Below are 18861 nucleotides of genomic sequence, written 5' to 3' on the forward strand. Positions count from 1 at the left end.
TAATACAATATCAATTATCAATACAAAATCAAATATATAATATAATATCAATTCTACTTGTAAAGCTATTTTCAATGTTTTTTTTCATTTAAATGTGTATGTTTTATTTCCATTTTTATTATTCTTTGAGTTTAATATTTCTATATTAAATACACATAGCTATTATAAGGGTATCTCACTATTATGTTCATGTATGATATCGAGAATTAAACCATTAAACACAGTTAAACGCAATTATAGTCATCTCAAATTCCTAAGGCAAAACAACAATAAAAAGTGATTATAAACAATTACAATTTTAATATTAACATTAACAGCTACTTCTTATTTGCTGTAATAAATATATTGGTTATAATTATAAAAGTTATCGATTTATTCATTGAGCTCTAATAAAGTTGGATCTATTACTATTATATACTAAATAATTATTCTGCATAAAAGAATACAGGATGGCCGCTAATTTAAATGCAAAGATACGGAAGCGTGGAGGTATTAAACATAAGCTAACTAAATTTCAAAACTATTTTGAACCATTATATAATCGATTTCTAACAAATCAAGAATTTGATAATAAAGAGATAATAGAATTAAAAATCAGATTAGGTAAAGTAGAATCATTAGAAACGGAATTTGAAGAGATTCAAGCCGTGATTGAGGACATTTGTCCAGACGATGAACTTGAGGCACAACGTGAAGAGGCAGACATATTTTTAAACACTCTAATAGATTGTGTAGCTAGGACACAAGAGGTTGTTAAAAAGATTGAAAGTAATTCAATTCCCCAAACCTTAGGGTCAGTAAATAATAATAGTCAATCTTTTAACGAAAATGCAATTAAATTACCACCCATTAAATGCCCTTCTTTTAATTGTGAATTTAATAAATGGCTAGAATTCAAAGATACATTTGAAGCACTTTTTCATAACAACCTTACGCTTTCAGAAATTCAAAAATATCACTATTTAAGGTCATGCTTAGGTGAAGAAGCCTTGAAAATTATCCAAAGTTTAGAATTTGCAGCACATAATTACCAGGATGCCTGGCAGTTATTGTGTGACCGATTTGACAATAAAAGATTGTTAGTTAATAATCATTTAAAACATTTATTTGAAATTGAGTCCTTACCCAAAGAATCAGCAGTAGGGTTAAGAGGGCTTATTGATTATGTAAACAAGCATATTAGGGCGTTAAAAACATTGCAACTTCCTACTGAGCATTGGGATGCTATGATTGTTCATATGATTTCTTTAAAGCTAGATAAAAATACAAATCGGGAATGGGAGCAATCACGTACAGATAAGATGTTGCCGAGTTTAGCTAGTTTTTTTGAGTTTTTGAAAAATAGAGCAGATTTTTTGGAAACAATAGAAACAAATAGCACTAGAGAAAATAAAGACACGCGACTAAGTGGTCATAAAAGTAAAACACGTCATCATTCATTTTTAGCTAGCAGTTCAGAAAATACTTGGGAACTAAAATGTAATTATTGCAAACAAAAACATTCTATTTATACTTGTGACCAATTTTTAAAATTGTCAGTAGCTGAAAGATGGCACAAAATAAAACAATTGAAACTGTGTACTAATTGTTTATGTCATGGCCATTTTAATACACACTGCCAGAAAGGAAACTGTAAGTTTTGTAAGGGTAAGCACAATTCATTATTACATCATAAGAAATCTAACTCCTTTAATAACAATTCTGCTGATAATCAAAACAATTCTGAGGATTTTGTTAACTCAGAATCTAAACAAAGTGATCAGTTCAATGGGTCATCCATTATTTGTGGTAATACTGTATTTAATGACAATTATGTTATTTTACCTACTGCAATTGTTGATGTTCAAGATAAGACAGGTAAATTTCATAAAGTCCAAGCCATCTTGGATGTGGGTAGTCAGTGTTCATTTATATCTGACAATTTGTGTAAAAAATTAAATTTGAAAACCAATCGCATTGATGTATCAGTATCTGGTATCGCTGGTATTAATTCTAATTTACGGTACAAATGTGAGGTACTAATAAAATCTACTATTCATAACTTTCAAACTGTCCTAAACTGTATCATTGTTGAAAGAATCTCAAGTAATTTACCATCTTGTAACTTCGATATTTCTAATTGGCACATTCCTGAAGGCATTGCACTTGCTAATCCTATGTTTAATTGTCCTAGAAATGTTGATCTATTAATTGGAGCGGATTTATTTTGGGGGATTGTACTAAATGAAAGAATAAACCTCGGTCGAAATCTACCTCATCTAGTTAATACTGTCTTTGGCTATGTAGTATCAGGTCCGATAAATATTCCTATGAAAAAAGAGGTTAATTGCAATTTTTTAATAAATGACGATCTTCAAAAGTTCTGGTTTGTCGAGGAGATTCATCATGAACAGAAACAGATGTCACAGGAAGATTTGTTTTGTGAGGACTATTTCAATAAAACAGTTTCTCGAGATCCTTCTGGAAAATTTATTGTTCGTTTTCCACTAAAATTAGAAGCCACTCAATTAGGGGAATCAAAAAACTTAGCTGTTAAAAGACTGCTGTTTCAAGAGAAAAAATTGGAAAAGAATGATGTTTTAAAAAGCAAATACTCTAAATTTATGGATGAGTATTTAAACTTGCAACATATGAGGCAATTAACACAAAAGGAATCCAGTCAATTTCGATGTTTTTTACCCCATTTTGCTGTTTTCCGTGAAGACAGTCTTACTACTGACGTTAGGATTGTATTTGATGGTTCGGCTAAAACCGATTCTGGGATATCATTAAATGATATCCAATATACTGGGCCAGCCATTCAGAATGATATATTTAAAATTATGTTGAGGTTTAGACAGCACAAGTTTGTTGTAATTGCTGATGTGGAAAAAATGTACCGTCAAAATTTGATACACCCTGAAGAAAGATATTTACAAAACATTCTTTGGCGACAAAATCCTAATGAGGACCTCGCACCATTTGAGTTGCAAACAGTTACTTATGGTACGACTAGTGCTCCCTATTTGGCCATAAAATGCATAAAACAATTAGCTTCTGACTATAAACATGATTACCCAATTGCTAGTGAATTGATTGACCGTGACATGTATGTAGATGATTTAATAACTGGCTTCACCAGTGAAGAACATGGAATAGAAATTTGTAATCAAATTTCGATGATATTAAAATCAGCTTCATTTAAATTAAGAAAATGGGCTTCTAATAGCCAAGATATTTTAAAGGGTTTACAAGATACATCTGATGAGTTTAGTATATTAGAACTAGGAGAGAGTGATAGGCTTAAAACTTTAGGAATTCAATGGATTAGTAATACTGATGTCTTAACATACAATGTTTCAACATCCAGTAATAAACAACCTATTACTAAAAGAAGTTTACTTAGTAATATTGCTAAGATATATGACCCTTTAGGTTTAATAAGTCCATGTATTATTCTAGTTAAGATATTAATTCAACAATTATGGTTGCTTGATTTAGATTGGGATGATGAACTACCACGAGACCTGCTCAATAAATGGGTAACATTTAAATCAAAATTGTCTGTTCTTAATAAAATAAATATTCCCAGGTATATTATGTGTGATAAAATAGTTCACATGGAGCTGCATGCCTTCAGTGATGCTAGCAAAGATGCTTATAGTGCAGTTTTATATGTTCGAACGGTTGATGAAAATGGAACAGTGTATGTCAGATTGCTATGTTCCAAAACCAGAGTGTCACCTATAAAAGTATTAACGGTTCCTAGATTAGAGTTATGTGGTGCTTTAGCACTAGCTCGCTTAGTCAATCAAGTGTCAAACGCACTTACATGTCAATGTAATGTTTTTTATTGGTGCGATTCTCAGATAGTATTGTGGTGGTTGAATACAGAGGCCAATAAACTACAAGTTTTTGTAAGCAATAGGGTCTCAGAAATTCAAACGCTGAGCAATATATCGAATTGGAGCTATGTCAATACTAAAGAAAATCCTGCTGATGTAGCATCTCGTGGCATGTATCCAGATGAACTATCCAATTGCAAGGTATGGTGGAATGGACCCTCATTTTTATATGAAAAACCATTCTGGCCACGATTATTTCAAGCTGGAGATAACAAGGAGCTTCCAGAAATCCGTAAAATTTGTCACACGCTTGTTGTTACCGAACAATTATTATTGTTTCAACGGTTCTCCTCTCTTAATAGATTAAAACGAGTTTTTGCATATTGCTTACGCTTCATTACAAACCTAAAGGAACGTACAAGGACAAAAGGTCCTCTTAGCGTTCTAGAGATGGAAAACAGTATGTTATGTTTAACTAAATTAGCACAAAAGGAAAGTTTTAAAAATGAAATTTCTATTATTAGTCAACAAAAAAATTTGCCTCATAAACATAGGTTACTTTCTCTAAGTCCATTCTTAGATTCAAACAGTTTTCTGAGAGTAGGGGGTAGACTTAAAAATTCCTCTTTGTCATTTGATGAAAAGCATCCATATCTCCTAGATGGTAAACATTTATTCACTAAATTAATATTTCACGCCGAACATTTACGATTACAACATGCAGGTCCACAACTTTTATTGTTTTCAGTACGTGAGAAGTTCTGGGCGACTGCTGGCATGTGTCTTGCCAAGAAGGTGGTACGAAATTGCATACAATGTTTTAAAAATAAACCTAGACAAACCGCCTCAATCATGGCTGACCTCCCTAAACATAGGGTTCAAATTTCAAAACCTTTTGCAAATACTGGAATTGATTACGCTGGTCCAGTACTATTGCGTGATAGAAAGGGCCGACCTTATAAAACTTATAAGGCATATATTTGTTTATTTATATGTTTTGCCACTAAGGGTGTTCACATTGAGCTGGTCACTGAGTTAACGAGTGAAGCATTTCTTGCTACATTTAGAAGGTTTGCCGCTCGACGTGGTACTCCTAATCATTTATATTCCGATAATGGATCTAATTTTGTTGGAGCTTATAAAGAGCTGCAAAAGTTATATAAGTTTTTAGAAAATTCTCAATCTGAGTTTGTTACAATCTGTTCACAGCAAAAAATTTCGTGGCATTTTATTCCACCAAATACTCCACATTTTGGAGGTCTTTGGGAGTCAAATATCAAAAACATTAAACATCATCTCCACAGAGTAATAGGAGAATCTATTTTAACATTTGAGGAGTATTCAACACTATTAACGCAAATTGAGGCAACATTAAACTCTAGACCTTTGTATCCTATGTCCTCAGATCCCAACGATTTAAACCCAATTACCCCTTCTCACCTATTGATTGGACATGCTCTCACATCACCTCCTGACCCACTATATGAAAGTATTACAATTAACCGGCTGTCCAGATTTCAATTATTGCAGCAAATGAATCAAAGCTTTTGGAAAAGATGGTCCTGTTTTTATCTCTCTGAACTGCAGAAACGACACAAATGGAAAACTGGGAAAATGGATGTCAATATTGGTGACCTGGTCGTCGTAAAGCATGATAACCTGCCTTCTATTAAATGGATTTTGGGAAGAATTGTTGATGTCCATCCAGGCGATGATGGTGTAGTGCGGGTAGTGACTATAAAAACTTCGCACAATACTTTTAAACGGGGCGTTTCGAAAATTTGTCCGCTCCCTTCTCCTAATGACGATGTGTTTTGATAAGAATTTTTGAACATGCTGTTCAAAAGGGGGGAGTATGTTAAGATTGTGATTCATTCACTTAAAAACTAAGCCGGTCCTGTGTGTGGCTGAACTCCACTGACGGAAGTGGCGCATTAAAAGAAGTGTGAAAACAACCGCATGCGCAAGAAAAAAGACAGAGGACTTTTAGAACATTACAATTTTTGGTTACATTAAAATAAGACATACATATTTCGTTTTAATTATATTAGTTTATGAGTACATTCAGTAGTGTTAATAAAATCTCAAATATAGTGCAATCACCAGTTTTTTATTACTACAGTCCATCTATATTGAAGTCAGAATTAACAATAACTCTATATAAATACCTCTCTCTTTATGCATGTGAAGAGCTCACTTTTAAAAGTTTCTCTCAGTTTTCCAAATGCTGCCCACCCAAGGCCGATTCTTCTCTTCGGTTCATGAGTCTGATTATCCCTGCCAATCATAATTGCATGTCCCAGGTATTTATATCTATCTACGAGTTCTATTTCTTTCCCACCAATACTGATGTTCTGGTTGGGTACCAAATTGGTCATGATTTTTGTTTTCGAGATATTTATATTTAAACCTACATTTTCTGTAGCCACAACGAGTTCCTGTACCATCTTTTCAGTTCATGAGTTTGGTTATCCCTGCCAATCATAATTTCATGTCCCAGGTATTTATATCTATCTACGAGTTCTACTTCTTTCCCATCAATACTGATGTTCTGGTTGGGTACCAAATTGGTCATGATTTTTGTTTTTAAGATATTTATATTTAAACCTACATTTTCTGTAGCCACAACGAGTTCCTGTACCATCTCTCTTGCCATAAGTACCTAAATCTTCAGCTATTATAAGTATATCATCGGCGAAACGTAAGTTGTTTAGATATTATTCATCTATTTTTATTCCCTTTGTCATCCAATCCAAATTCTTAAAAGCATGTTCTAGCACCGTATTAAAAAGTTTAGGTGACATTGGGTCTCCTTGTCTAACCCCCCGTTCTATTTTTATGCGATTGCCGTTAGTATGTAATCTGACAGTGGTTTTTGCCTGCAGGTATATTTTGTATAATAATTTAGTATATCTGTAATCTAGCCTGCATTCTTTAAGCGCCTGTAATATTTTGCTTAGCTCAACTGTGTCAAAGGCTTTGTGAAAATCGATAAATATTAGAACTAGAGGTTTATTGTATTCCACTGCTTTCTCTATTAGGGTTTTTATACTTTGTAGATGGTCATTTGTTCCGTAACTTTTTCGGAATCCTTCCTGTTCCCTTTATAAGCCTCTAATTTTCTTTCCATTTAGACAAAGAACAGAAGACAAACAAAGTACCAGTTAAACTAAATATATTCCATAAAATATCGTCTCATATTAAATAGCGTCATTGGTTTTAAAGAAACTGCTGCTATTTATTATGCCCATGGTTGGTTGCGAATGTTTATGGGATTCTTATAGACACGTGGTTTTAATGCGCCCCATACATCAAAATCAAGCGGAAAAAATTCTGAGCTACGTGGTGGCTATAATGTTTAATGGATGAGTATACTCTTTTGGATACACATCCAAATCTTATGGTATATTATGGAACTACATCTTACTTGTCGCAGAGGTTAAATAATGTATTAAACTGTGATTGTATCTCGTTCATTGGTTACTTATGTACACACGGAATAACCTATCGACGACATTACTTATTTATATGATTACGTTATAGATTACAAGTAACTATAATTACATCTCGAACAAATGGACTATTATGATTAACTAACGAACTAATATTATGCTGAATTAAATTGCCTGTGTGTTTACTATATTTATAACAATATGGGTTATTAGGCTAACGATGATGTTTTTGTAAAAATGCTGAGTCTTTAAGGTTAGATTTGTAGCAAAAGTATTTTAAAACAAGACATATATGTGTTTTTCAATATCTGTGCTCTAGTTTATAATTGTCCTAATAAAAATGGATACACAATTAACGTAATAAATAATAAGTATTCTTTTGGGATTTTTTATGAATTAAATAATTATATTAATATCTCACCACATTGCCAAGAAACTTTAAGAAAAGTTGTATTTAAGTATGTTCTCACTGCATTCTCTCTAGAATGTGGTGGTGTACCATCTTGCATAAACCACACATTTCGGGTTTTTAGCATTTTACAATAGAGAAAAAGTAATACAACGTCAGTATTGAAACTTAACAAGCGATAGTAAAGGAAAATTGTAAACATAATGACAGCCAACGTCTGAATACGGACACTTCACCTAAAGAAGAAGATGAAGAATCTTTTCTTTAATAAGACATTTAGTAGCCATCACAGAGCATTTTGTAATATTACATTATCATCTTTAAGTTGTTTTCTGAAATATGCTTTTCTGCAGGTATTCAGTGCTTTACTGCACAAATATCACAACTAAGAATTATTATGCAGCTGACTTATAAAATGCGATTATCTCGAAAACGGTTGAATTTTGGGATTACTAACAGGTATACCTTTTCTTTGTGAAAATAATGTATCTTTAATATTTTTTGGGACAATGGGAATTACTGGTACAGGACCGACAAACATGGAAGGCAATAGTAAACGCGGCAAAGACTCACGAAGAGTTGTAGCGTCATTGATGATGATGATGGGGCATATGTAGCGCCCTCTATCAGTTACATTAAAGTGTGTATAAAATTATAATTAATCCTACTTAAAAACATCCAATTTTAAATTTTTGTACAAAAATATGTACAAATGTAAAAGTTATAGCGAAAAATAAAATTTTAAATTTTCACTTTAACATCCTGTATCTTTCTTAATATTAACATTTGATTCAAGCAAGTTCGCTTAAATCGTAATACTTTAAAGTGCAGAATCTACGGTTTCTGTTTGTACGATTACTTAAGAACCACCCTGTATATATGTATATACATAGTTATGTGTGTGTATAGAAGAGTATTTTTTTTTAATTTATTAATTACTAATGCCTCATTTATTAAATTGGTTGTTGATGAAAGTTCATCATGCGTTAAACCTCCGGAATAAAAACAGTTTTTTTTTTGAACGAATTGAAACCCGAATCAATTGTGAAACGGTAGATTGTTCCATAGGTTGAGATGAACATCCGAAAAGTACTCCATTGTGTTTTCTGAATGGGATTCAAATAAATGTATTCGAACAATGAAATAATCTGAATGCCAACGAAGGCAGAGTTTTATACAATTTTCGAGGAAGATAATTTTCTCTCGTCAATTTCAACGACCGCGAATACGTTTCCATTAAGATCTTATATATTGTAACAACAAATTTTTATCTTTCATGATTACTTTAATTAAAAAAAATAGATAATTGTTTTGAATTATCTCTGAAAACATTTTTGATGTTTAAAGGTTCAGTAGTAGCAGATCAGTACTTGCATTTAATAAATATAAAAAATGAATTAGTACATTTATTCTTTAAAATAAAAACAGTTATTAACAAGAATTGTATAGATTCTGGTAATCTACGAAATAAACATAATAAAAACATTTAATGTGTAGCTTTAAATGAATTAATTATAAATCCAAAGGAATGTATTTACGAAATGGAAAGTAAATGTTTGTAATACAGTCCACTCTCTCTATAACGATATACAAGGGACCGGGAATTTTCATCGTTATAAGTAGAGAGCGTAATACATAGAGAGACAAAATTCGGTACTCTAATATTAATAATACTGTACTAAATAACCTATTTTAATTTAAAAAATTTATCAAAACTAATATAAATGAATTAACAGTGTATTGTACACCACACAGATTTATTAAAGAATAATATAAACAATACAGTATAAAAAAAATGACTACAATTAAAACATGTGTACTGTACAATAACAAGATAATATGCTACTGTAAAATATATTTAGCCTACATTACCAAAAAAGTCTGTCACTTGGTCTGTTTCCTTTTCCCTTTCCACAGAACTGACCTGACCTTGTCCAGCACAGTAGAATCTTCCACAGCACTCATATCGTCTTCCTAGTGGATGAAGAATCGATGCTGTACTTTTTCCCCATCCAATGCCTGCTGAGGAGTCGGAGCTGGTTCTGGCTTCCACTTCCGGGTCACTGTTTACTTCTTCTACACGAACTGCTTGTAGGATGCCCTCGTCAGAAAGTCCAGATGTTGTAGCTATATTTTCATCAACTTCTTCAAAATCTGTTAGCTTTTCCGGTCCGTAGGTGATAGTAAGTTCAAACTGTCTGGCCCAAACATCTAATGGCAGGTCATCTTTATCATCAGTCAATCCTTGATCTTCCAGCCATCCTGCGTGTTTGAAGGAATGTTTTATTGTATTGCTCGTCACCTCGTCCCAGGATTTACTAACCATTAGGATGGCGTCAAGAATGTTTAGTTTAAGATCGTCATTGTTCTCAACCAATTCCATCAAAAGTCTTCTCCTGTAATGGTTTTTCAAACTCTTGATGACACTTTGGCCCATGGGCTGAAGGACACTAATTGTGTTTGCTGGTGGAACACAAAGTTCAATATTTTGAAGGTCGCACAGTGCAGAAAGAGCAGGATAATTGTCTACATGCAGAAGAATTTTTTTCCCTTTAAGCTCGATATCCCACTTTATTATTCTTCTTCAAAAATTTCCGGAGTCATCCACGTACTCTTGTTTACTTTATAGGTCACCGGTAGATTTTTATGTTTTTAAAGCAACGTTGGTTTTTCAAGTTCCCTATCACTAACAATTTTCGCTTCACCGAACCTGTCATGTTAGCGGCCACTAAAACTGTAATGCGTTCCTTAGAGAGCTTTCCACCAACGCACTTTTCCGATTTAAATTTTAAAGTTCTGTTTGGTGTCATTTTTAAAAACAATCCAGTCTCATCAGTATTGAAAATGTCGTCTAACGTATATCGTTCCTTCAGTCCAGGCCACACGTTTTCTAGCCAATCATCCGTTACGTTTTTGTTAACATCGCGAGCCTCTCCGCGGATTTGCCCGTAGTTTATCTTGTGCGGCAGCTTCCACTTGCTCAGCCAACCCTCAGATGCCTTGAAATTCTCAATTACAAGCTCAGTTTCAAAAATCTTAGCTTTTGTCCTGACCACAGGCCAAGAAAGTGGAATATGGTTCATATGCTGGTGCTGGAACCACTGAAGCATAGCGCGATCTAAATCTTCGTGCTGAGGTTTCCGCAACTTCTTCCTGCTACCGCCCTACATGTCCGCTTCAAGCCACTTTTTTGTGTCCTTTCATATCGTAGCCACAGTTGATTGAGACAGCCCCTTACAGCGAACGACATCCGATTGCTTTTCACCTTTCTCTATTGCTCGAGTTATCGATACTTTTTCCTCCACCGAGAGCACTTTACGCTTTTTCGAAAACATGTTCACTGTTGACACACTGAGATACAACTCAAACTGGAAATAAAAAGTCGTCAATAGATGACAACGTTTGTGTGATAACAGTTAGGCACGCCGCCCGAACAATAAAAGCGAGTCACTTAACCGTCTGATAAGAATGAGTAGAATGGGTGGCCGCATTCCTTAAGCGCAAAACAAAACAACAGTTGGACAATGACCTTGCCACTCGTGACTCAGGTAGTCTGAACTTGAAACACAATAACACATTTGCCATCGACTATTGAACGCTGAAAAGTCATCGCTATAAAGAGAGAACGATATCGGTATAGAGAAAGAATTAATACATTTTCCTTATGGCGAACCAACCAATGTTTACTATTTTCATCGTTATAGAGAAATTATCGTTATATAGGGAATCGTTATAAAGAGAGACTACTGTAAATAAATATTACCGAATATGCGTTTGCCAACTAATGAGCCAGAGAAATAAGCAAAAAAGTAGCCTCTTTGCGACACTGAACCAACCAAGCAAACGACAGTTTTGCGTTTATTAACCTCTGTAACAAAAAAATATATGTTTCCTGCAGTCTATTTTTTAGACTTAATTGGTTATTAACTAATTAAGGTCAAAAAGCCGTAAATTTTCACTTTTGTCGGCTATCATCAAAAAGTAAAATATCTAAAACAAATTTAGGAGTAATACGTTAAGACTAAATAAAGTCATATAAAAACCTTCAAAATGGCGTTTTTCAAATGTTTTTTCCTTAATCTTTGCTTAGAAGGTTGCAAAATAAGACAAAAATTTTGGTTCTTTATAAATTGTACTTTCTATTAGCACCATATGGGAAGTATTAAGCATTTCATTTTCAATATTGTCTCTAATTTCATTTGACTCTTTTAAACACTTATGGCTTGGATCAAAATCATCTTTGCATTGACCCACAATTTGAGGACGTAAATTGAATTGTACTCACAATAAGTACTATTGATAACTGATGTTGTAAGTACATGTTAAAGAAATCGAAATGAATGGTATTTAAAGTTTTAGTTTAGTTCTGTATGATCTTAAAACCATCACGAGTATAATGGCCACTATTTATAATTAACAAAGGCAAGGGCAGCGTTCTTAAAATTCAAGCAATTGTTCAGTGACAAAAATCTGAATACTGCGCTGAGACTGAGGTTTGTTGAATGTTACGTCTGGTCGCTACTATTGTACGGGGTAGAAAAATGGACATTAAAAGCTCAAATAGTTAAGAAGCTTGAAGCCTTTGAACTTTGGATATACCAGAGAATGTTGAGAATTCCATGGATTGCCAGGGTCACCAATGAGGAAGTGCTGAGAAGGATGGGTCGAGACAAAAAATTGTTGAGAATAATAAAAGTACGCAAGACTGCATACCTTGGACACATACTGAGGAATGATAAATATAGTCTTCTGCAGGTCATCATGCAGGGTAGAGTCGATGGCAAAAAGGGAATAGGTAGAAAGAGGAAGTCATGGCTGCGAAATATTCGAGACTGGACAAACATGACTGTAGAAGAATTATTCCACGTTGCAAAAGACAGAGAAGCTAGCTTTTAAAAATGTGGTCGCCAACCTCCGTTAATGGGGACGGGATAAGAAGAAGAAGAAGATAATAAACAAAAAAAGTGTCAAAATGCCAGGTTATCATTTATCTAATGATTATATCTTCTTCTTTTTGTCGAATTGTATCTTCACAAATCAATTATGTTTATACAACTACTATAAGTACCTTCTGGGTGTGCTCTTCCGCATCCAATGTGCGTCCGCATCCAATTCCGCGTGCAATGAGTAAAGTTTGCAATTTTCTCTTTAAATAAGAAATCATCGAAAAATCTAGGCTCCCTATACACAATTTCCTACTACCAGTTGTTTACTGCTGCCTTTTGTGATGTTTCTGAAGATTTGTCTCTACAAACAAAAATTAATGGGTACGTCTACATCTATCGAGTTGCATTTTACATTTATTAGCGGTGCAAGTAGCTGAAAGTTCGAGTTCAAAATCGTAATTAAAAACCATCATATTGGATGCAGACGGTCCGTTTCTCCTTTTCACTTGCTATATAATTTCTGAAACTATTGTGCTCTTTCAAAATATGATGCCTAAAGTCATTATCCATTTCCAGAGATACACAATACATATATAATACAAAGTGAGAGGATGGTCCAATGAATGTAGTGTGTCAAGGAAAAGGTAATTGTCGTCCCCTTGAAAACGATTGTGTTTTTGTCTTTAAGATAACTTGTGAAAACATAAGTTATCCTAAAGACTTTTTCTAATTGCACCTGTATTATATTTTTTAGGTCTTAATTTTGTTGTGTACTTAATACTGTTAACAATCAAGTATACGAACATAATGGCCTGACTGTTTCTTCTAGTGGCAAGTGACTGCAACTGAAATGAGTCTAACATTACCCTGTATGAGACCACATATGGATATTTCTTATTTTTCCTTACGTATAGAAATCTTAAAAATCGTTTTTGCACTTTTTCAATTATTTCTGAGTTTGAAAATGCAGTAGGCGACCAGATGATTGAAGCATATTCCATAGGCTCACCAGGGCATTATAGAGTTTTATAATTGTGCTTATTCTGAAATGTTTGCTATTTCTACTGACAAAACCCAAAGCACGATAAGCTCTGTTAGTTATTTCATAAAAGTGTATATTGAATTTCATGTTGATTTGGAATTTAACTCCAAGATCCTTCATAACACTTACTCTCTCAACTCGATCATCAATAATATAATAATCTTCAATAACACTATTGAGTTTTCGCGTCTATGAAACTACTGCGCACTTTTTATAATTTTTGAATCGTTAAACCATTGAATAACTGATCTTAGATCATCTTGCAATTTGGTTGCATCTTTCTTATTAGAGATTGTTTTAAAAAGTTTAAAATCATCGACACACATTAAGCTGTTACAATATTTAATACAATCTGGCAAGTCGTTAACAAATAAAATAAAGAGCAATAGTCCTAAATAAAAAAATTACAATAACCGTTAAAAATGGTATGCTACTTATAACCCCTAACCTACGCCAAAGAGCTATATCGATCCGATCCAATCTCTCAACTGGAAGTTCTGTAACTCTTGAACGCTCGCTATCCATAATTTACGGTATTTCAGCTTTTCTCCGCCGCATGGCATTGTAGTCAACGTTATAGATTATTATTAAAATTTTACAAAGTTAACTATAGTAGGTAAATATAATAAAAAATAGACAGAACTATATTAAGCTGCATAATTAATAATAATAGTAAGTAATAATAAGTTTACTGTAATATAATTATAGTGAATATATTAAAAAATAGACAGAACTATAATTTAGTAAGCTGCATAAGTAAACTTTAATACGAAAAAAAATAAGAAGGGTAAAAATAAATAAGTATATAAATAATAAAAACGCAATTTTAGTTATTGGACTGTCATATTGTTCTGAAGCTATTTTCTTGTGGCATTTTAAATTAATTAGTATTTAAATGGGAATAAGCCACAATTAAAGGTTAAAATACGTTTATTGACGTTTCAATTTCCACTTCGGAAATCGTTCTCAAAATACAAACATTAGTAAATTAAACAAATTTTGTTTTTTGTTACTTAGTGAAAAATTCTTCTAATAATTTAATTTTATCTGACTCATCTATGTTGACAATTCAGACATACATTATACATAAAGTAGACGACTTTAAAATGATATTGCCAATATTGTTGAGTTGCGTTTCTGGGACGACTTTACTTATAAGATAGTTCATTCGATTACATGAAATCAACTTTAACTTGATTAAATGTATAATGTATGTCTGAATTGTCAATATAGATGAGTCAGATAAAATTAAATTATTAGAAGAATTTTTCACTAAGTAACAAAAAACAAAATTTGTTTAATTTACTAATATTTGTATTTTGAGAACGATTTCCGAAGTGGAAATTGAAACGTCAATAAACGTATTTTAACCTTTAATTGTGGCTTATTTCCATTTAAATAGTAATTAATTGGACTGTCAGATACAAAGAGGAATAACTGGGTAAGATAAACAATAAAAGTGTTGCCAATAGACTTGTCACTGGTCACGTATGCAATTTTACCTTCGATACGGGGGCAATAAGGTCAGTGCTGAGTAAACGTTCCCTGGACCAGTCATTTATGAGGACTATATCGAGAGTTCCCATACTGAAGAAAGCGACAGGCGAAAACGTACGATGTGTTAAAATCGAACTGAGATACATCGGGATATAATTAGTGGTTCTTAGAACCGACATTGTAGATAAAGTCATCCGGAACATCATGTCGGAACATGAATTATTGTAGATGCAAGAACAGGACCTTAGTCAGCAATAAAAACATTCTACTATCTGCCTCTAGAAATCAACAAAATAAATTAAAGATGTTAGTGGAAGAAGACTCGAATATTCCTCTTAACAGCCAAAAGAAATTGATCGTACAAATTGTTAAATCTGGTCGCTTGGAATCCATGTTATAAGAACAAGATAATCAGGGTGATAAAGTGGTTATTGTGGCTAGATATTTCGTAGATAAGAAAAAGAAGACTGCAGTTATAAGAGGTAATTAAAAAGTTGACCAGAGTAAAAGCAAACGTGCCAACAGCCAGCAGTTCACACCAACTTTCCACTTAAAATCTCAAAATCCAGATTTAAAAATATTCCGTGAGCAGATGGATAACAGAACTAAGCCACACTGGCAGGAGGTTGGCCAAATATGAGCACGCTGTGAAGGGCTATTGGCTTACGTGAGACTCTTTGTGTCTGCAAGATGATGACGTCACTCGTAAATTGGAGGAGTCCAGATGGAACAAGAACAGTACCTTAAGTTATTCTCTCAAGGACATGTTTATAGGTCATGCTTGCAAAACTCGACGATAGCTTCTCCAGGGGGCATTTTGGAATTAAAATAGGACTAAAATAGACTAGAAAGTAGAGAAGAAGTAATAGAAGAATTATCAAATATATAAATAGGCAAGGCAGATGGAGATGATGAAATTGAACCGAAAATGGTAAAATACGTGGGAGAAGAAGGAATAAACTGGCTATAGAAAATATATAAAGAGGCGTGGAAAAAACAAACAATCCCTAAAGACTGGCAGAACAATATTATCGTGCAATATACAAAAAAGGAGAACATGTAAACTGCGACAACTATAGAGCAATATGTCTGTCATCAGTATGCTTTAAAATATATACGAAAATAATAGAGAAGAGACTGAGACAAGAAGTAGAAATGGTATTGGGAGAAGAATAAACGGCATTTTGTCAAAATCAACTACAGACAATAATAGGTTACCGCAGATTACAACCGGTAACAATAGAGTCCTTAATGTATGCAGACGACATACTACTAATAGCAGATTCCGAGAATAAAATGCCGAAACTAATGGATATATGGGTAGATCAAATAGAAGAACTAAAAATGGAGATAAACGAGGAAAAAAGTAAGATAATGATAATCAGCGGCAAAGGAGATAAGGAAGATAATCAAAGAAAGATAAAATGTAAAAAATCAGAATTGGAAATAGTAACAACTTACGAATACCTGGGAAGTATAATAACTAATAACGGAAAAATAGACTGGGAAATAACAAATAGAGCAAAGAAATCAAACAAGTTATATTATGTGTTAGCCCCAATAATGAAAAAAAGAGAACTTGCACGAGAAACAAGAATAAAAATACGTAACACATAGTGCTCTATGCAAGTGAAAACTGGACAATTCTGGAAAAACATAAGAGTAGGATAAACGCAATGGAGATGAGACATCTAAGAAGGATAGTTGGAAAGACAAAATGAGATAGATTAAGCAACGAAACTATTAGGAGAATGGCCAACCAGGAGCCGATAATGAACAAAATAGCAAACAGACAAATGAACTGGTATAGGCATCTGATGAGGATGCAATCCAGTAGAATAACAAGAAAAGTTTATATAGCAAAAAACATCGAAAAAAGAAAAAGAGGCAGACCAAGAAAAAAATGGATACACCAAGTAGTAAAGTCGGGAAAACTTAAACAAAAATCACTCGAGGAATTGAAAATAATGGCAGAAAACAAAAAAAATAGAAGAGGTGGGTAAATGGAAATTAAAATAGCTAGCCCAAATCCGACACCCTGATAGGGTAAAAGAAAGGGGAGAAAGAAAGAAAGAAAGAAAATAGGATTCTGGATAGAATCCATCTAAGGTATTACTGGGTAAATTGTCAGCAAGATGTGGAAAAATGGTACAAACCAATGAGCCTCACTACTGACCGGATGAAGGTTAGGTTCGATCAGAAATCAACACCCGTTAGTGTCAAGTACGGTAAATCAGTATGGCTTTAACAACCAACGTGGGGAAAGGGTCTGAGTCCCAAGCTGCAACGACCCTGGGAGGAATCGTTCCTAAATAAACAGATCATTAACCTTGTATAAAGGGTACAACTGACGCTACAGAGTAATCCAAACAGACTGGATAGAGAAACTGTTTTCTTATGAGCGGCAGAATCTACCGATCTGGTCCATTTAGGTACTTTTCGCGGCAAACAGCTTAAAAGAAAGGGGAAATGTTGTGATTTATACATCTAAAAATTTTTTATGGCTTTTTATGATATAAATAATTAGAAGTTATTGTTTTCTATATTTTATATATAACAAATCCACAATGTTAAAATGTTGTTCCCGATATCCCGATGCACAACTATTCAAACATTTCCTACCACAAATTTTAGTTCAAAATGTACTCTTAGTAAATTTCCTGAAATCTGAATTGGTCACCGTATTGTCCAAATCTTAACCAAATCGACAATTTGCAGGAGATTATTGACAGTCAAATAATACCGCATTAGTCTTAACTCCAAAACTACGTCTAAGATAATGGCAAAAGTTTGGGAACTTTAGAGTAAAGCAATTAGTAATAGCAAGCAAGAATTATATTTATAAGAATAATTGGTCGGACTGGTTAAAAAACTGTTTTTACAATTTGTTAAAAATTTATTTCATAATTGTTGTATATATAGAACTTGTAATTTTGGACTGTAACTGAGTATTTTTGGGGTAAATACCAAATTTTTTGCTGCACAATTTGTCCGCTCTATTAGGGATAAAATATATTAACAACGTTTGGTCAATATCTGCTAAATTATACTAGCTTCTTCCAATATTATCTTTTTACCTTTACCTAATAGTACCTTTTTAAATAAAAATTAAATGAAAAAGTAAAAATTAAAATTGAAATTATTTTAATACATGTTAAAAATATATGTCACACTTTCTATAAAAGATTAAATTAAAATACACATCAAAAATGTCTAAGGAACATTACTATTATTTCAATTTCATTTAATAAAAAATTAAATATGATTTGGTAACGTCGCTGAAAGACGTGAGGGTCGTCAATGTAAAACTACTCCTCGACAGAATCGGTATGGGGTGGAATTAGCTCGACGATATGTCCATATAACTGCACGTGAACTCTATGGAATCTTAAAAAATACCCACAAAAGTACTGTATGTAACAAAACATTGAGGAAGAGATAACATGAAACTGACCTGCAGGCCAGACGTCCATTGAGGGTTCCCATGTAACGTCATGGAAATCGTGGACTTAGATTAAGGTGGGTACAACAAGATGCGCAGTGGGGCTTACAAGAATTCAGTTTTGTGTTAATACATATAAAGTTAGGTTTTGTCTCTATCCTGATTGAAAAATAGTGAGAGTTTGGAGAAAGCCTGGTTGAAAAGACTCAGAGAGAGAGAGAGACATGTATGGGGTATTCGTTCACGTAGTAGTACTTATGGTGTGGGCTGGTATAATTTTTTGTTATTTAACTATTCCCGTTTTTGTAG

General features: G+C 33.4%; 1 protein-coding gene across 1 annotated transcript; it reads left to right on the top strand.

The window, feature by feature from the left end:
* The first annotated feature begins 449 nt into the window (after nucleotides 1-449).
* Nucleotides 450-5642, top strand: LOC140446699 (uncharacterized). Its single transcript, XM_072539296.1, has one exon. The coding sequence runs from the start codon at nucleotides 450-452 to the stop codon at nucleotides 5640-5642; it is 5193 nt and encodes a 1730-aa protein (XP_072395397.1).
* The last annotated feature ends 13219 nt before the right edge of the window (nucleotides 5643-18861 follow it).

Source organism: Diabrotica undecimpunctata, chromosome 7 (assembly GCF_040954645.1).
Source record: "Diabrotica undecimpunctata isolate CICGRU chromosome 7, icDiaUnde3, whole genome shotgun sequence".
In the NCBI taxonomy this organism is placed as follows: Eukaryota; Metazoa; Arthropoda; class Insecta; order Coleoptera; family Chrysomelidae; genus Diabrotica; species Diabrotica undecimpunctata.

What these genes read in the sequence shown, in the direction of transcription:
- LOC140446699 (XM_072539296.1), top strand. Translation starts at nt 450, where the DNA reads ATGGCCGCTAATTTAAATGCAAAGATACGGAAGCGTGGAGGTATTAAA.